The sequence below is a fragment of the Aspergillus versicolor genome (genome assembly GCF_001890125.1).
Source record: "Aspergillus versicolor CBS 583.65 unplaced genomic scaffold ASPVEscaffold_3, whole genome shotgun sequence".
Taxonomy (NCBI): domain Eukaryota; kingdom Fungi; phylum Ascomycota; class Eurotiomycetes; order Eurotiales; family Aspergillaceae; genus Aspergillus; species Aspergillus versicolor.
The window spans coordinates 2,676,804-2,694,821 of NW_024467526.1; the positions used below are offsets into that span (position 1 = coordinate 2,676,804).

The 18,018-nt window shown below is 49.7% G+C and overlaps 11 protein-coding genes across 11 annotated transcripts; 7 read left to right on the forward strand and 4 right to left on the reverse strand.

The window, feature by feature from the left end:
* Positions 1-610: 610 nt before the first annotated feature.
* On the reverse strand, positions 611-1,604 carry ASPVEDRAFT_40100 (uncharacterized protein). Its single transcript, XM_040812048.1, has 4 exons — positions 1,473-1,604; positions 1,230-1,362; positions 1,091-1,148; positions 611-1,028 (listed from the first exon to the last, which is right to left on the reverse strand). The coding sequence occupies exons 1-4, from the start codon at positions 1,541-1,543 to the stop codon at positions 706-708; spliced, it is 585 nt and encodes a 194-aa protein (XP_040666341.1). The 5' UTR covers positions 1,544-1,604; the 3' UTR covers positions 611-705.
* A 321-nt stretch (positions 1,605-1,925) lies between these two features.
* On the reverse strand, positions 1,926-3,165 carry ASPVEDRAFT_82144 (uncharacterized protein; the record flags this gene model as incomplete). The annotated part of the gene is made up of 2 exons (XM_040817151.1): positions 1,926-2,973; positions 3,032-3,165. 2 exons carry the CDS (start codon positions 3,163-3,165, stop codon positions 1,926-1,928), a joined length of 1,182 nt encoding a protein of 393 aa, XP_040666342.1.
* Positions 3,166-3,441: 276 nt separating this feature from the next.
* ASPVEDRAFT_189729 (uncharacterized protein) lies at positions 3,442-4,892 on the forward strand. Its single transcript, XM_040809053.1, has 3 exons — positions 3,442-3,758; positions 3,814-4,033; positions 4,130-4,892. The coding sequence occupies exons 1-3, from the start codon at positions 3,537-3,539 to the stop codon at positions 4,549-4,551; spliced, it is 864 nt and encodes a 287-aa protein (XP_040666343.1). The 5' UTR covers positions 3,442-3,536; the 3' UTR covers positions 4,552-4,892.
* ASPVEDRAFT_165543 (40S ribosomal protein uS4) lies at positions 4,714-5,820 on the reverse strand. The gene is made up of 6 exons (XM_040808636.1): positions 5,757-5,820; positions 5,651-5,688; positions 5,562-5,580; positions 5,385-5,483; positions 5,090-5,323; positions 4,714-5,031 (listed from the first exon to the last, which is right to left on the reverse strand). Exons 1-6 carry the CDS (start codon positions 5,768-5,770, stop codon positions 4,854-4,856), a joined length of 582 nt encoding a protein of 193 aa, XP_040666344.1. The 5' UTR covers positions 5,771-5,820; the 3' UTR covers positions 4,714-4,853.
* A 219-nt stretch (positions 5,821-6,039) lies between these two features.
* ASPVEDRAFT_189733 (60S ribosomal protein eL21) lies at positions 6,040-6,781 on the forward strand (the record flags this gene model as incomplete). Its single annotated transcript, XM_040809054.1, has 4 exons — positions 6,040-6,075; positions 6,136-6,203; positions 6,274-6,321; positions 6,442-6,781. 4 exons carry the CDS (start codon positions 6,040-6,042, stop codon positions 6,764-6,766), a joined length of 477 nt encoding a protein of 158 aa, XP_040666345.1. The 3' UTR covers positions 6,767-6,781.
* A 961-nt stretch (positions 6,782-7,742) lies between these two features.
* Positions 7,743-8,257, reverse strand: ASPVEDRAFT_580018 (uncharacterized protein). Its single transcript, XM_040815398.1, has one exon. It carries the CDS (start codon positions 8,145-8,147, stop codon positions 7,827-7,829), a length of 321 nt encoding a protein of 106 aa, XP_040666346.1. The 5' UTR covers positions 8,148-8,257; the 3' UTR covers positions 7,743-7,826.
* Positions 8,258-9,040, forward strand: ASPVEDRAFT_580111 (uncharacterized protein). The gene is made up of 2 exons (XM_040815401.1): positions 8,258-8,695; positions 8,811-9,040. The coding sequence occupies exons 1-2, from the start codon at positions 8,367-8,369 to the stop codon at positions 8,899-8,901; spliced, it is 420 nt and encodes a 139-aa protein (XP_040666347.1). The 5' UTR covers positions 8,258-8,366; the 3' UTR covers positions 8,902-9,040.
* A 529-nt stretch (positions 9,041-9,569) lies between these two features.
* On the forward strand, positions 9,570-10,525 carry ASPVEDRAFT_580098 (uncharacterized protein). The gene has a single exon (XM_040815400.1). The coding sequence runs from the start codon at positions 9,770-9,772 to the stop codon at positions 10,292-10,294; it is 525 nt and encodes a 174-aa protein (XP_040666348.1). The 5' UTR covers positions 9,570-9,769; the 3' UTR covers positions 10,295-10,525.
* An 869-nt stretch (positions 10,526-11,394) lies between these two features.
* On the forward strand, positions 11,395-12,258 carry ASPVEDRAFT_40109 (uncharacterized protein). Its single transcript, XM_040812049.1, has 2 exons — positions 11,395-11,494; positions 11,729-12,258. Exon 2 carries the CDS (start codon positions 11,857-11,859, stop codon positions 12,178-12,180), a length of 324 nt encoding a protein of 107 aa, XP_040666349.1. The 5' UTR covers positions 11,395-11,494; positions 11,729-11,856; the 3' UTR covers positions 12,181-12,258.
* Positions 12,259-12,470: 212 nt separating this feature from the next.
* ASPVEDRAFT_40110 (WD40 repeat domain-containing protein) lies at positions 12,471-15,058 on the forward strand. The gene is made up of 6 exons (XM_040812050.1): positions 12,471-12,841; positions 12,916-13,020; positions 13,083-13,456; positions 13,523-13,891; positions 13,948-14,707; positions 14,761-15,058. Exons 1-6 carry the CDS (start codon positions 12,622-12,624, stop codon positions 14,970-14,972), a joined length of 2,040 nt encoding a protein of 679 aa, XP_040666350.1. The 5' UTR covers positions 12,471-12,621; the 3' UTR covers positions 14,973-15,058.
* Positions 15,059-15,841: 783 nt separating this feature from the next.
* On the forward strand, positions 15,842-17,217 carry ASPVEDRAFT_580749 (uncharacterized protein). The gene is made up of 2 exons (XM_040815406.1): positions 15,842-16,474; positions 16,536-17,217. Exons 1-2 carry the CDS (start codon positions 15,996-15,998, stop codon positions 17,158-17,160), a joined length of 1,104 nt encoding a protein of 367 aa, XP_040666351.1. The 5' UTR covers positions 15,842-15,995; the 3' UTR covers positions 17,161-17,217.
* The last annotated feature ends 801 nt before the right edge of the window (positions 17,218-18,018 follow it).

Consider the following 18,018-nt stretch of genomic DNA (forward strand, 5'->3'; position numbering starts at 1 on the left):
GTTCGTTACATCCGACCTGCATAACACACTCACATGCCGATGATCACATCCACATTCCAGGTACTGTACTATATTAGATCGTAATCGTCAGCGCTGATCCATCCACTCATGGCTCCCTGTGGGCGTCAGCAAAGGAAACCCAAGCTTTCAGTATTGCGCCAGATGACGGCCAACGAACGCTTTTGCTGCTGTCTCGTGCGCGGGAGATTAACTGCACTAGGGCTTTCCTTCGAGTTTTCGTAGTGCGATTACACCCCTTGGGGGCCGGACTGCCTAGGTAGGTAGTAGTATGCATAAAATAACAGTTAAACATGATTCCAGCGCCTCCAAAATTCCATAGTTAGGTAGTAGTTATTTGTTAGTGCGCCCAGGTGATGGACATGGATGTCGGCCACCCCGTGATGGGGTTCTTGCTTTGGAGTCAGATGAGCGAATCATTCCGCTTCCTCAATTCCGAGATATTGAAAAATCACTGTTGATACTACCCTACTATCTGCTAGTGTCTTGACCTTTTTCTGTTGTTTACCCCAATAATGTAAATGAAACCACGATTGTGCCAAGATTTGAAGTTCACCCCGCCCCGTGTCAACCAAATATATATACTCTGTATGCCCGATTTTAGTGTACCACAATTCATATTTTAAGATATTTATATCAGTAAAATCCCTAAGTTTACTATTCGTGGCAAAATACAGTCTCAAAAGACTATAACTTATCACCCTTGCTCTTCTTTGCTGCCGCTTCCGCCTGAGCCTCCTGCTGCTTCTCCCGCTCCTTTATGAGCTTAAAAATCCGCAAATCCAACGGAATCCTATCCCCCATCCATACTGCGCGTTGCGTATGATTCCTCTCATCCTCATCTGGAGCGGAATTCGGGTGGATTAACGCGCTCAGTGGGCCCCGGTGGATGACAAGCCAGGGAATGAAAGCACCAAATTGCGCTGGTGTGAAAAGATTCACTTCGAACATGGCCACTGGATGGGGGCCGATGGGTTTATCCCAGAACGTATATATTCGGAGTTCGGGGACTGGTTTGATAACCTCTGTCAGTCTTGATCTGAATGGACCGGTCATGGAAAAGGGGACATACATTCCCGTCTAATCCGCTCCCATAGTGCCTTTGCGTAGGCTACTTGGTCTGGGTTATTCTGGAAAATATCGTGTGTCAGAATCGTAGCTACATCACAAGAGCCAAGGACATGTATGTGAAGGTAAATGGAGAAACTAACCTGGAAGTGGTATATATGGATATCGAATCCACCGCGACGATCCTTAGCTAGAGGATCAGGAAATTCATCGTATGCTTTACTCAAGACCCCATGCTGAGGATTCTTTAGCGACTTTCCATCCTCGTTTCTCTCCCTACGTGGTTGAATCAGCGGAGGGGATGGTTTGAGAGCATGGTTGTGAGGGGTAATTGTTTCCATCATCCATTTCTTGGATGACACCATTCCATTCTCTGGGGTACTTACTCGGAAAGGGGCTCGAGGTTCTCGTAGCCCTCTAGCGGGGAAGGATATGTGAAAGCGAATTGGTCTGTCATTTGGAGGGTAAAAAATGAGAGGAGATTGAGAGTGTTTGTGAGAATGATGGGTGAAGTTTGGAGGTTATAGATCTGATTAGATGCTCCTACTATCTCAGAGTGGGCCCGGCCGGCAGAGATGTATTCCGCGATCTGACAAAGTAGTGCGGAAACAAATACATATTTGTAAGAATTGGAGGCTGATTCAGTAATCGATTGAAATATTCTGCAGACGTATACATATTTCTGCTACTAAATGAGATATTGACTAGAAATGTGACTGACATGCGATATTTAACTTGTCATGGTCAGGGACCCGAAATGTGCCGTGGAGATTCAATCTGAGAGTAGATTGAGTGGGCGCAAAATCAAAACGCCATGACAGGCCAAAATCAATATTGCGCTACCAAGAAGCCTTGACGTTAATATGGCCATCCCTGTCTACAAATTTCCCGCGATCCCACTCCCGACCTTCGCTCTTTGAAGACCACTTGACATTGTCCATTTCATCACCGTTCCCGGCGGCTGCTGAGCTGCTGCTCTTCCACCTTTCTACGATGTCGCTGTTGAAGCCTGCTTCACGTAGCCTATCCTCGCCCTTTTGTTTCCAGCGCGCCCGATCACGTAGTGCTTCCAGGGAAAGTTCCCAGTCGTCCTCCCCAGTCATTAGTCCTGCTACAGCCCGGCGCGTTGGCCTGTTGCTGGCTTGAGCATCATCGTCGTCGGGTTGTACATCGAGAGACGGATCATAGTCGGGGGCAAAATGAGCGTCAATGTTGCTCATGTTTGGCTTGTATGCCCCTCGCCCGCGAGAACGAATTGGAGCCTCTTCCTTAGGTAAAGGGCCCACAAGGTCTTCCAAAGGATCTGACTCATTCCCAGACACCCGGTCTTGAAACTCAGGCGGCGAGGTTCGGGCCTCTTTACGTCGTGAAGAGTCTTTGTCCTTGCGATTCTCTTTCCTCTCTGGCGATCGAGAACGGGAAGCAGAGCGCCTTCGGTGGCGGTGACGACGGTGAGATCCCGAATACCTTTCACGTGGAGAGCGACTTCTTGACCTTGAATATGATGGGTATCGATGATCTTTTCGAGAGCGCCTGTGTCGGTCATCATCCCGCCCACGCGACTCACGTTCCCGTCGAGATGTACGCGGTCGGGCCTTGTCTGCAGAGGTTGAACGGCTTCTATGCCTTCTCCGGTGAGATGAATGTCTACCGTCACGGTATTCCCTCTCCCGGTGTGAATCTCGATCGTCGGTTCTATGGGAGCGACGCGATCGGTGATCCCTGCTATCACTGGGAGCCGAAGAGCGAACCTGGTCCCGCATCTGGCGCATTCGCTCTCTGGCTTCCCTTTCTTCTTTCCTTTTGAGCGCCGCATTGTGGTTGTCCGTGTCCCTGATAATATGGCGGAGGAATCGAGTGTTGGGCTTGGGGGCAGAGCCTGCAGGCCTGTGGCAATTATTCATTAGACTGCGAAAATATGATATTCCAGTAGAGATATTCGTACCGTGGTGGCCTGTACGCCTCCATCCCGACAGTAGAGTACTTCATGGAGCTATCCCGAGCCTCCCTTGCGAGTACTTGTGCAACGTAGTCATCATTATTTGGGTCGTCGCTGGCTTTCCCTAGTCCTGCAGGCATGGTGTTGAGGATGGGCGGCTGGAAGTATCGCGATTTGGGGAGAAGGGTAATGTCCAAGCTGTGTTTTTGGCTACATCACCCCGAATTTAAATCATAACCCCCGGTCGGTAATCCCGCATATGTGAATGGAGCAAATATGTCAAGTCAAATTCCAAAGGAAGGCATGATTGACTTTTGACCGTGGAGTTTGGATACTTTCAATTGACGAGTCACACTCACCGCCTGGAAGTGAACGCAGCCGCCGCCAAATGTTTTGTTTACCTCCTCTATTCTGCCGCGGGGTGCAGTCATTGAGCGAAAAGCCAATCTTGACTACATAATACCCTTTCCTTAGCTATATTACCAGAGGGAACGAATCTATTTTGCACATAATGTCTGAATTGAATGCCACGCAAACGCGCCAGCAGCTTCAGCAGCTTGAAAGCGAACATGGCGACTTGAAGTCGCAACTTTCCATCGTCCGGATCAGCGAGCCGATATTCTCGCCAGAGGAAGATTCCACAGGCTCATCTCCTTCGAAACGCAATTCGGATGTATCTGCTGTTGATACCCCTTCACCAGCGTCCCTTGAGGCAGATTTGACACATTACAAGGTACGGAGAAAGCCGGCAAATTGGAAAGCTGCAGCCGTCTAACGTCAGGTTATAGGAGTTGTTCTCGAAGCTGCGCTTCTCATATGTCGAACAAGTGACAAAAGAGAAATTCTTACGTGCAATTGTAGGCGATCCGCCTCTTGTTGTGGGTCATAATGAGAACGTGGAGTTGGAAACACAACTGGCCGAAGTAAAGGCGGAGCTGAAGGCACGTAAAGAGGAGGTTCGATCGATGATAGAGGATATGGAAAAGATGGCTCGGAACCTCTCAAATCGTAAGTATACTCGGAAGTGATGCTCACTTCTTTCTTCGCCCGCGGCTAGGCGGATTATGGTATGGAAAGAGTTCTAACGCAGTCTCACCATATCAGGTTACAAGAATGTCCAGCTGCAAATGACGGAACTGGCTACGCTTCCTGAATCAATTGAAAATCTCGAATCCACCATTGCGGCGCTACGAACGAAACAAGTTGCCAATTCGAGCACATCGTCGTCGCAGAATCTCCCGCTTCCCGCGACGTTGTCCCTACTGGCGGAACGCGAGGCTGAACTTGCAGCACTTAACCGACAAATCGCCACAGCACAGAATGCTTTACCCCGAAAGACTCGAGAGGCTGAAACCATGGAGCGAGAGTTAAATATACTGGAGCGGCGCAAGTCAGAGGCTATAATGCAAGCACGAGAGGCACAGAGAAAAAAGCAAGAGGGCGAAAGCGACGGACTCGAAGAAGCAGGAAGATGGTACCGGAGCGCGGAAGAAGCGTTGAAGAAACTCGTTGGGGTCGAAGGATAAGAATCGTTGGTAATGAATTACGACATGACTTGATATCTGGGGGCGGGGTTCGGCGTTCTGGCTTGCTTTAAACCTGCAGTATACAATACGATGAGGGCTACGGTGATTTCGATAAGATGATAAGTCTAAGATGAAAGATTGGGTTTCGAAACTGAGCCGTAGGCTAGCTAAGTGTTATATTTTTTTTTAAATTCGTCAAGATGCAAGGTCGTACAACATTATACGCGATGCTGCAGTGACATCGAAGCCCCGTGGATATATTGTCCGTAACGAAACCCGTCCATACTCCTATTTTTAATAATCTACTCCTCATCCTCCTCAGCCTCATCATCACCACCGCCAGCAGCAGCGGCGGCCTTCTTGCGCTGGACACGACCGGGGCGGCCACCACCGAAGGGAGAGGTGAGAGAGAAGTCAATGTGCTTCTGGGAGTCGAGGCGGACCATGTAGGAGGGGACGTTGACGATCTGCTTGCCGACACTATTTCAAATTCGTCAGTAATTGCAACCAGCGATCTTCTTCTAAGATTCCTACATACCGGATGTGGCGCTGCTTGATCAGGACACGGGCGTGGTGGATAGACTTGGCGAGACCAAGCTTGTACACGCAGGTCTGGAGACGACGCTCCAAGAAGTCCTCGACACGAAGGGCAAGGACGTAATCGAGCTTCATGCGGGACTCATCGAGCACACCGATGCGGACCAGACGGCGAATCAAAGCATTACCTTCGAAAAGACGCTTGGGGTCCTTCTCGTCGAGGGTGAGCAGCTCACTAAATGTGCAATTAGCCCGGTCTTCTCATCTTCCTCATTGAATACTCAATGGTAACATACCGAGCAGCACGACGAATCTTGGACAGGGTAAGCTGGACACGCCACACCTCACGCTTGTTGCGCAGGCCGTACTCGCCGACAACCTTCAGTTCCGAGTCACTAGTAAAACCAGGTTAGGAACAGAACACACGACATAAACAGAAGCACGCTTCTGATTAGTGGCCGGAGAGTACTAACAGACGAGCCGACTCGAAAGCTATACACAGTTAGTTCATATATTCAAAATTTTTGGAATATTCATTCCATGCTCTAATGAAGGTACTTACGACGACGAGGGACCTTGTAGGTCTTGGAGTAGACGCGACTGCATTGTAAAATCGATAATTAGATGAATGCACTCATTGTGTCAATATCCAGGTGCTGAATACTCACGGGACGGGGGCCATGACTGCAGATTGCGCGTTGTCGCGATGGTTGTCGAATACTGGGCTGGACGATTTCGATAAGTTCAACAGATGGGGAAGTCTTTTTGAAGATAGCCGAGCCCGTGAGCGAAAATTGTGGGTCAAATTCAGATATGGTTTAGTGTGTAGGGTCTAGCCCTCCTCTTGGCGGGTAGCACACACCCGACGGCGATACCATCCCAGAGGGCGGCAGATCGGAGGACTTCTTCGTTTTCGACAAGTTTCAACCTCAACGCCAAAAAACCGTCACAATGGGTCACTCCCACGGTCTCCGTTCCGGCACCCGGGTATGTTACGGCGATATGGAATTTATACGCTATTCCTACGGTCTCTAACGATGATTTCAGTATGCTTTCTCTCGCGACTTCAGACAGAAGGGTCAGATCCACCTCTCGACCTACCTGAAGACCTACCGGTACGACGATTCCCTCTGCAATTATTGGAAATGAAGAACTTGGGGCAAAATAGACTGATTGTGATAATAGGGTCGGTGATATTGTGGACATCAAGGTCAACGGTGCCGTTCAGAAGGGGTCAGTGAATTTTCTTCCCTCCCGAAAGCATACAACTGCGACGAGTCCAGCATGGCTGGTTTTCGACTGAAATGATAAATGAGGAATGTCGTTTGCTGAATTTTTTTTTGCTCGAAACAGTATGCCCTACAAGGTCTACAACGGTAAGACCGGTGTTGTCTACAACGTCACCAAGTCCTCCGTCGGTGTCCTCCTCTACAAGGTCGTCGGCAACCGCTACCTCGAGAAGCGCATCAACGTCCGCGTCGAGCACGTCAAGCACTCCCGTTCCCGTGAGGATTTCGTCAAGCGTGTCAAGGAGAACGCCGAGAAGAAGAAGCAGGCTAAGGAGCAGGGTGTTCACCTCCACCTGAAGCGCCAGCCTACCCTCCCCCGTGAGGCTCACAAGGTCGAGGGTACCGCTCCCGAAACCATCACTCCTCTCCCCTACGACACCCACATCTAAGCTGAGCGGAGCGATCGGTGCGGGTTGTTTGGTGTTTTCTGGGTTTTACACCTCCAAGTGTGGAGTTCAAATTTGTGACGAGAAAATGGAAGGCTCTCGGAAGCAGCACATCTGTACCTTGTGCATAGATTCCCCTGAATGAAAAAGACTTTCAAAAATCATTATCAATTCCTTTGATTGCAGACTGGCATGTGATAAGGACCATGGCGGTAAATGCGAGGTCCCAGCACTGTGCTGCTATGCCTTGGAGAAAAATATTATTATTATTGACTACGTCGCATAGTACATGGATGAGGCGAAGGGGTTGCTCAATTGACTAGATACCACATTGAGGCAGTGCTTATCGGTTTATCATCAGTGTCGGCCACCTTACCCGGTTGCGCTCCGCCTCGAATCCATTTTTTGCCAAATCATAGTAGATCATTGTCCCAGACCACCAATTCTAGACCACAGACCAAATACAAAGGTGCGGTGCCGTGTGCTAGCAGCCTCTGAAGTTTGGCCAGTCCAATCAAGAAATGGGGGCGGAGGCTTATACTTATCATCCATGGCCTTGCTCACCTGCTTCGCTGGCTCATTTTTTTTCCAGTCAAATCGCCATAAAACAACCGGTTCTGGCGGTGTATGGTCCGTTCACCCGGGCAGCAGTTCACTGCCTCTGTGGAATGTCTCGGCATAGTAGAGTTCGTTCATGAGGTGAGAGGAGCAAACATCTCGATGTAGCCAAGAGGAGATTACCTAGTGCGTGCTGAAATATCATGAACTCTCCGTAGAGATTGGCTTATGCGGGTGTCCCTGGAAATTTACAGGTGCCAACCCCTCGTTGCAGCTTCAAGCTTCCATCGAATTTCCTGGCAGTCTTGTCAGCTGTCGTGGAGCATGGTGGCTGTGGGCTGTGGCTGTGTAGTGCTGTTTGCAGAGCCTCAGGTGTATTTGCTGCCCAGCGATTCGCAAACCATCCACAAGTGACGTCTGATCCATTCGCCAAATTTTATGCCAACTCATTCGAAGTCAAATATGGTTACATTGCTCTAGCTAACGCCGCATTGCAGGTTGTGGATTATTGCAGTTTATGGAATAATTTGCCGCCCAAGGCAGACTGTTCAGTCGTCCTGCAAAAAGCTAAGGCTGCAGCCTGCCGGCAAGGCAGCGAATATCCTGGTTGGGCCTCTCCTTTTTCTCGAGGAAATGCCTCATTAGTCGGAATCCATTGCACAGTCTCCTCACGAGGGTCCCAGGGATACAAGCGACGAGGAGCCAGCGAGACAAGAGACGAGTGGCCGCCCGCAACCGCAAGCGAAATGCCAGTAAATAGTTGAATACTACTTACTCCTCGTTCTACAAACATTATTGTGCAATAGGCTACAAGCAGTGCAATCATTTCTGACGCGGTATGCGAACGTCTGCCTGCGGACGGGGCCCAAAAAGATCATCGTGCGGAGCAGGTCGAGATGCTCCAAAGCCGGTTCCTGAACCAGGGTCTACGCATTATCCAAAGTATGTGGCAGCGTGGACTGTGATCTAGAATCAATCACGGGCGTCCTCGACTTCTCGAGTCCAGCTGCGCCTTTCTCTTGTTATTACTCTTAAGGTGTAGTTTATGCACTGTGACATCACGCAACGAGCTGCGTCTGCCTCGAGGTCAACCTTGGGGCGAATCCGCAACATCTTCGAAAACCCATTGCCCTTTTCTTATTTATATATGCTTCTGAATATTGCTCAGTTTGTCTTTGGGCACATTCTTTTAACCCTCGTGGATTCACTACCATGCTGTTATTCGTGGACTCTGACGAGCTCCTTCGAGCCAAGATACCGGCGCGGGCCTTGGGGCAACGAACTCAACACACAGTATAGAGCTCCCGGCCACGGTGGCAAAAACGCTCGGTCAGACATGAAACCAATAATGAATGCCAATGTTGGCGGTCTGGAGTATGGACTTTATCCCCAATCCCCATGCTCACCCCTCTCCTGAGCCATCGAGCCCTAGTACGTTGGGAGTGTGGCTGAGACGCGGCTCTGATTCTCCTCTCACAAGTCACAACAGGCCCTTGGGAGATTCAAACTGGACATGCCAAACAGACGCTTGTAAACACCCAAACCAGACGACATGGGATAGCAAGAGCTTTAACAATTAATAATTGTTGAGGAAATCCTTCGGGAACCCGCGCCTGGGCGAACTGTTGCCCGGTAGATGTGCCGGCCTGCGGGCAGAGCAGTTCTCAGACATCACTGCATTGTAGCCTCAAGGATTCGACCACTGCAGATGAGCAAAGGCAATAGGTTGGGTGAACCGAGGGAGAAACCGCGAGGATGCAAAGACGCTACACTGAGAACTTTCCTCATCAGGTGCCTTGGAGCCTCACTTTTCAACTGGTAGTATCTTACGTATGTAATGCCAGTGAAAAAGCAGTATCACTGGCTGCCCGGCCTCTCACTACACAGCCAGCACAGTCGCATTATCACCCAAAGTAGCTGTAACTGTTCCCACCATGCATTATTAAAGACGCGGCCCCCTCGCCCTGACGGGACTCGACTCCTTTGTTTTTTTGTATAGTTCCGCATGGTGACAACCGATGTGAGGGAGACTCTGGGCATCGTTAAAAGCCGGACAAGCTACAGATCCCACGAGTGGCATCTCACTCAGGTTATATACTGCCCTTAGCATCTCTTTGAAGCGCGTTTGGTTTACTGCTCGTTTCTCACATTGCCTGCCACTTACCTTCCATGCTCGTCTCATAACACCGGCAGCCTTCTCCAAGTGTACGAACGAGAAGGACAGCCTTGTCTATATATTTTTGCCCTTTATTGCCTGCCCCTCCCACCGACGCCTCGAATCCGCCTCATCCGCCTCACCACCGCGCTAGGCTGTGCGTTTATGATCAACTCCCCTCACCTACGTCCTGACCACCGCGACACTTTTCCGTCTACAGCTGTGCCACAAACCATTCCTTCCTTTGCTCTCATTCCCCCGGATCCCAGCCTAACCCGCTGAAGCTTGGCCTTATGGCGGGAAACGGACAACATAACCCGCCGCTCAACTACAACTATGACGATGAATATATCACGGCCCTCCTTTTCGATATGGTCGTGCCGCCGATCATGGGCGGGGGCGGATCGCAGACCTATCAATCCGGGTCGGCGCAGGTACAGCATGATCCTTATTTGACTCAAGGAACCCAAGCCGACAATTCCCAGTATCACGGGAGCTCTCTGGTCCAGGGCTTCCCGAATGGAGCTTCTTTGGGTCATTCTAATGCTCAGTCGCCCCTGGGTTTTTCAGCGGTACCCCCTTTGCAGTACGGAAACCCCCAGTCAACTCTAGGCTTTGAGAATGGTGGTGGGCGGGTAATGTATACTGAGCCGAATTTGACCACTGTTGCGCATGCTCCGGCACTCGAAGATCCTCACTTGGATTTGGGCCTCCTGGGGGGGACTACTAATCGGCAACCCACTATCCAGCCGGGCCCTAGCTACTTCACTGCGAGGCTTAACCCCCCCCAGGCTCAATATGTTAGTTCTCCCATATAGACCCCCGTGAGCTGCCTGGTGGCTGACTATGACCAAAGCCAGGTGTTTCGCCACAATTGACTCCCTACCAGCCGAGAGACGATAGCTCCGGCTCCAACAACTTCAGGGCTCCGAACGCATTTGAAGCTCAATCGAATGAACCGAGTAGTTCCAACACCATACCGCATCGAGAGCAGTTCATTAAGGTCTATCGGATTCTTGAAGAGTTGTTGCACAGCAATGGCACTTCATTTGGCTTCTCGTCGTGGACTAACCTGGCCTCAGAGCTTCACGCGACGTTGCTCGTGACAAATGAGATGGTCCAACACAGCCCTGGATCCGACCAGAATCTGAATGTCACCGACGGGCGATTTCGCTGCCGTCTCTGCCAGCCAAACGATAGAGGACCTTTCAAGAATAAAGGCACATTCAGAAGGCATGTCAGGGACCAGCACTACCCTGATTGCATCTACTCTTGTGGAATATGCTATGGTCCGGTCAGAATGGAATTCAGAAGAAAGGACAAACTCCATGAACACATGAGGAATGCACACTCTGGGCAAAAATTAACCAAGGCGGAGTTGGCGGCTTCCACTACGCGCCATGATCCACCCTCTGGTTGCGCGCTTTGCGGTAGGGTTGTTCGGACATGGGACGAATTTTTCGAGTGCCTCTGCCGACATTGTTCAATACCTGAGGCGGATAGGAGTCAAGGTGGCAGCCCAGATGACGACGATAGCGATGGGGATGATGACAACGGAGACAACGGAGGCCACGGAGGCGCTGGCAATACTCACGGTAATGGTCCATTTTATGCAAACGGCGGCGGGAACTCAGGCAACATGGGAAATGGTGACCACTCTAATCATTTTGGCGGGTATTCGTTTGAGAACCCCGGGCCCGGTAATGGAGCTGGCTCTTTTCGAAACCACGATACCTCGGTTGGACAAGTAGTACCTTCCGACCAGGCCCATTCTCAAAAGTCTGGCTTTGAGAACACTGCGACTACGTCAAACAGGCCTGGAATCTCACGGCCAAGCCCGATCCTTCCAGGTAGAAAACACCAGAAAGAATCAAAGTTCGATGGCCCCCGACTGTGGGTAGATGGACACACTCACGGTCTTGAGACTTTCACCACTGAACTCGCTCTCCGCCTCAATCGTCCCAATTGGGGAGGTCATGGGGATCTGGACAAGCAAAACGGAGAGGGGCGGCTTGTTTCTGGCAAACAATCAGCATCGATCCCAGTCGATGACAACATTCAGCAAGAGTTCCAACGGTTAAGGTTTTTCGAGGGTGTGTTGTACGAAAACCAAAAACAGGGGGGCTTTCTCTCTTATTTCCACGAAACGCTCGTTCTCTCAGCTCCTGCTCGGCCTATTGTGTTGTCGATGCGAGGTATGAAGAAAAACATCGCTCGGTCCTTTGTTCGACTCCCCACACCTGCTAACTTACATTTGGTCCCAGATATATCATACCTGAGGGTTGAACTAAGATCAGAGAAGCCGCTTGAGATACCTAGTGATCACTTATTCTATCTAGCGAGAGGAAAGGATCACGGCACCTCTGAGGCGAACCTCGAAATGACAAGGCGGGCATCAAAAAGGCGAGCACACTTGAAAGTTCGCATTCGGGCAATCGCTGGAGTCCTAGCTCTTCGCGCATCAGTTTCCAAGACAACCGCTCCCACCGTCGAGAACAGTGAAGTTGGCCGTGAGGTTGGCCATGAAGCCAACGACGGCTGGGAACTCGATGTTCCCCTTCCTTCACACGCGTCTCAGGAAGAGGTAATGAATATTCTGACTTATTTAATCCAAATTTTGGTGTTCCTTTTGAGAATGCACCAGATCCCCGAGCTTTGTGTGATGTTGGCGGACGACTCGTTCGGGGTATCCCAACTGACTTGACGCATTCTGTACTTTTGCTGTACCTTTACTGGATTTCGCCTATCTTCGTTTCGGGGATTTTTTTTTTTTTTTTTTTTTTTTTTTTCGTTAACGCATATGTAATGGGTCCATGGTATATAGATGTATTGATGATTAACTTGATGATTATGGTATTGGTTTGATTATTCCACCGTTCAAGACATGAGGGGCATTTAAATTTAAGCCAAAGGGGGATAGGAGTTAAGGTACACGGAGTTAAGAGCTCCCAAAACTGACGGAGGATGACATAACCTATCGATAACGCGGGTGTCGGAATGGTCAACTAATGACTACCGCCAATTGAGTCGGAGAGTGTTGACTCCGTTGCGTCTGTGCCTTGTCTACGGTGGCTCTGATATGGCTTTTGCGATCTTATCTATAATATTTCAATACTTCTACATCTTGTCATAACTTTGGCCGACCATGAGCTCTCCGCCTGCTCCTAATGCTGGCAGTAACCGACGAGACGGCCCCCCGCAAACAGGCCCGGAGGATACAAGGCACCCTGCGAGAGCATGGCTTGAGGAGGATGAAGAGGAATATGGAACCGAAGACACTGATGAGATGGACCCTTTTACGCGCGCTATTCAGGAGATGGAAGATAGAGCCGACAACGAATCGCCGCCCATGGACGAACATTATGGTATTTCAAACCATGTCCTACGGTTTTATATATGATTCCAGCATTTTCAGTGCTAACAGTCGATGACCTACCAGCCAATCAAGGTCCTGGATTACATTTAGGCGGCATACAAATCGAGTTCGGGATGGATAGAGCTGACCACGCTGGCGGAGGTCATCCAACGGGGCGACAGGCTCAAGGTAGGTCCCCGTGAAGGATATGAAGGACTGGCCATCCATCGCTAGAAACTGATCACGACTAGTTTCTACTACACAGTTACTCGATTTACTGGCTTCCGGTGGTCTCGGGCATATATTTGGCTACCATGGTTTCCCCCGCGGTTCTGGTCCGGGTGACGACCTTGATGATGATTATGATGACTACGATGATTACGAAGAATACGGGATACTGGGGCTGGGGAGGCGAGTTCCGAGAAGGAGGGGCCCCCCTCAATATCCCAAGGTACCGAGCGACGAAGGCTCGAAACTGATGAGGTCCGGAATATTTGGGGCAGAACCCAACTACATCGATGAGCGCGCGGGACGCAAGAAGACACTCATGGAGAAGATAATGTGGCGGGAGTTGGGTGTAGACGGGCAAGGTTTGCAAAGGAGTAAAACCCCGTCAATAGCGCAAGTAAGTACTGATTTATGAGTCTTAAAACGGAGGGGATGACCTTGCTCATGAATTTCATATATATAGGGTCTTATCCCTGGCACAACTGCAGACAAGATCATTCACTATGACGCAAGGTGTTATTCAGGTCAGTTTTCTGATGATGGGAACTTCTTTTTTTCTTGCGCCCAAGACTTCAAAGTCAGAATGTATGACACTTCCAACCCCTATGAGTGGAAATACTACAAAACTGTGGACTACCCTTTTGGCTCGTGGACAATCACCGATGCTACGTTGAGCCCAGACAACAGATTTTTAGCATATAGTTCACTTCGCCATCTCGTTTGTCTTGCACCGACAGACCCGGACGATTCTTCCGATCCAACTGTTTTGGACCTTGCCTCATCGCCTGGAGGAAGAGCCAGGCGGGACATTTTTGGGAGAGATGGTTTTGCTGTAGGTACACTGATCATGTCTTCGCTGATCCGTTTCTGATCATTCGTCTTACGCAGATCTGGTCCGTCCGATTTTCGGGAGATGGCCGTGAGATTGTTGCTGGCACTGGGGATTATTCCGTGATTGTATATGATCTTGAAACGAGGCAATCCGTCCTTCGCGTACGAAATCACCAGGACGACGTAAATGCTGTTTGCTTTGGAGACAAGTCTTCGCCTCATATCCTCTATTCTGGGTCAGATGACAGCACTATTCGCATCTGGGATAGGAGATCCATGGGTGATGGACGAGAAGCTGGGGTGTTTATAGGGCACACAGAAGGGTTGACGTACGTTGATAGCAAGGGTGACGGCCGATATGTTCTATCCAACAGCAAGGACCAGACCATGAAACTATGGGACTTGCGCAAAATGACGTCCACAGCCAAATTCGACACTCTTCAACCCACGAGCTATGGAACTGGGTTCGATTATAGGGTTGACCGTTTCCCATCAGACTTCTATTACCCCCATCCAGACGACTGCTCTGTTGTTACATTCCGAGGGCACAGTGTTCTTAAAACTCTAATCCGATGCCATTTCTCTCCGCCCGGAAGCTCAGACTCTCGGTATGTGTATAGTGGCAGTCAGGACGGAAAGGTCTACGTGTGGAATCTTGACGCAACCTTGGCTGGAACGATCGATGTTGAAAAAGCAACGGACTTTTCCCGCCCTCGCCCTCGTCGATTCCACGGTCATATGGGAGGAACCAACGGCAGGAAATGGCAAACCTGCGTGCGTGACGCCAGTTGGCATCCAAATGCCCCCGTTTTGGCCGGTAAGTCATTCCCCCCAACCTTCGATCCGGCAGTGCCAACTAACAACTTGGAGCAACATCTTGGAATGGCTGGGGTTCCGCAACAGGCACTTGTACGATACACTCTTGGAATGATGGTGCTCGTCGAGACGAATGTGGACCAGAACTTGCACATGGACATAGCTGCGATGCTGAATTGAACCCCACTGATGCAGCTTTTAAGGCAATGGATGAACGCGCCCGGGAGAATGAACAAGCGTGGGATGCGTGGGATGCAGATATATGAATCCGGCCAAGGTGAAACGAGTAGTTTGTAGACTGAATTCAGATATCGGTGGTATCTATATAATGAAACCAGAATTATCATTCAAAATGAACCAACCACCCATGGCTTTGGGAAAGAGTAGATTTCCAAAATAGGAAGGCGACCACTCGGATATATATTTATGCGGGGCCGAGTTTCAGCTGTCGGGGCGAAAGCGCCGAAGCTCCTTCACGCTTGAAGCTCATCATCGTCCCTGCTAAGATCTCGCCTCGCGCCGCGCTTCACTCGATCACCCCCGTCCCTTACCGGCTTTCCTCTCAGGGGATTCTCTTTTTGAACCGTCTCTGTGTCCCTGTAATCCCGTCTTTCTCTTCAAATCCCCAATCCACTCGAGCACTGGCGGTTATCGTTCAGGGGATTTCATCGGCGTGGCAACCCTGGGAACCAGTATTCGGGCTACTCTAGTGACCCGACAGACGGCTTGGTTTCCTGTTCTCTATCTTACCCTTTCATCGCATGTGCTCTCACTGAGGAGCTTTGATCGAACCTGTTGTTGAGCTGTGCCCGTTTAACTTTCATATTGATCGCACTGCCCATCCCATTCTTCCTGTATTTGGACTCCACAAACAAGAGAGAACCCTCCTCTTTACCTTCAGACATATTCCCAGATTGGTGAAAACTTTGTTTCCCTTTGAAGCTTTGTTTGCTTCGGATTGTACGTATATTCGAGTTCTTTTCCATTTGTGTTCTTATTTGGGAGAGGTCGCATAGTGATCTCAGCACAATCCAGGGTGGCCTGGTGTTACTACCTGAGTACCATGCTGGGTCAATTTTGATGTTCTTTGTGTTGGCCAAAGATAATGACAATCACCTTGCTAATTGATGGCGTATGCCTGCAGACATGTACTTGTTCTATCTCCCCGAGAACTGAACCTGAAGACAAGAAAGAAGAAGAAGAAGACAAAAAAAATCAAGGACTGTATATTGATCAAAGAAATCAAGCAATCAATTTTGCTTTGAGACCTCGAAATCTACCTAAACACGATGGCTACTGAGGATGATAACTTCGATATTGACATTTATGGAGACGGTAGTGGCTACAATGCCAATGACCAGGGGGGTTACAAACAAGATGATGACATGAAGCAGGAAGACACGGACCTCATCCTAGATGCTCCGGATAACACTGAACACAACGGCAGCGGCTCCACAGACTCCGACACACTCCCAGAGCAACAAACCACCACAGCCACAGCAACAACAAATGGTGAGAATGTAACAGACACGAATACAACTAATCAGCAACAAATGCAAAACGATACAACGCCCCAGCAGGGTGTAAAGCGCAAAGAACTCGACGATCGCCCTGTCGATCCTGATGCAACACCGGCTCTGCTTATTTCAGAACTACACTGGTGGACTACAGATGATGATATTCGGGGTTGGGTACGCGAAGCCGGGTGCGAGGATGAACTAAAGGATGTAACGTTTAGCGAGCACAAGGTGAACGGAAAGAGCAAAGGGTAAGTCGTTAAACTGTCGTCCTTATTCCGCCCTTGATACTGATTCTTGGATCTTCGACAGTCAAGCCTTTTTAGAATTCACGTCCCTTCCCGCCTCATCTGCGACTAAACATCAGATCGACTCCCTTACTACAACCGGCCAAAGTGGACGGAAGTACACAGTCACCTACACTAGTCCCATGCCAAACCCATTCCGCACGCTCCCCAAAGACAACCCGATGCGAAAAGACAATACACGCGCATCTGGAGGCTTCAATTCACCAAACCAGAACAACTTCAACTCTGGAATGGGTAATATGGGCGGAGGAGGCTTCCGCGGAGGCCGGGGAGGATACAACAACCGCGGAGGAATGTCGAACATGGGCGGTGGCTACGTCAACCGCAACTTCCAGAACCCCATGGGCGGATTCAACAACCCCATGGCTGGTGGTGGATTCCAGGGAAATCCCATGGGGATGCAGAACTACGGGTTTGGCAATCGTGGAGGCATGATGGGCGGGAACATGCGTGGCGGCCCCGGTGGGATGCGTGGTCGTGGCGGAGGCATGGCTGGTGCACCCAACATGATGGGAATGCCCAACATGGGTCCTATGGGTGGCATGGGAATGAATCCTATGGCTGGTGGTATGAATCCAATGATGGGCGGAATGGCAGGTAATATGGGAATGCAAGGTACGCAACTTTGAATCTCTAGCGCACCCCAATTCTTTGTTCATGTGGCTAGATATCTAATCATGCATTTGTCAGGTATAGGCGGCTTCCAAGGCCCAAACCAGGGCTTCAACCCGGGATTCTTCCCTCAGAACCAAGGCGTAGGTGATGGCTCGTGGAATCCGCACGGGACCAAGCGCAGCCGACAAGAGTAAACGATGCAGTTTCTCTCCCTCATATTTCCCATCCTTTCCTCAGTCCATGAAAGCTGTTCTTCTTGTTTGTCATATTTAAAGGTGTCTCTGGGCGGTAACGGGACATCTTCCTGGCTGGGGGTTTTTTTTCCCATCTCATTGGTTTTTTTCTTTGAACTGTACTTTTCCATTTAGCTTGGGTCTCGCTGAACTGTTCTTTCTTCTCTGTTAATGATTATTTGGGAAATCTGGCTCTGTTCTGCATGGGTTTGTCTAATTGTTTCTTTTCTTACTTCGGGCATTGCTCAAGGTGTATTAAACAAATCAAAACTTTTTTCTTGCTTACTTTGCTTTAGAATTGTCATTTGGTCTTTTTGTTGTTTGCTCTCGGACTACCGCCTAGCAGCCATAGAAGTTTTGTTCGTGTTGTTCCAAGTAGGAAATGGATAGACCACTACTGCTAACTGGAAGTCGAGCAAAGCACCTGCTTCGTCGACTTTGCTCATTCCATGCACACCAGTTCGTTAATGGCACGGTGCGGAAGATAGATCGATCGAAACCTGTGTCAACAAAAGGCGCGTTTGCAGCTGCAAGTTCCGGGTAAATGCCAACTGGAAAGTAGCAACTCACAATCTATCAAGCGCAAGGAATGAGCACTTAATCGTAGGTTTAAGCAAGCTGTTTGATAGCCTGTAAATT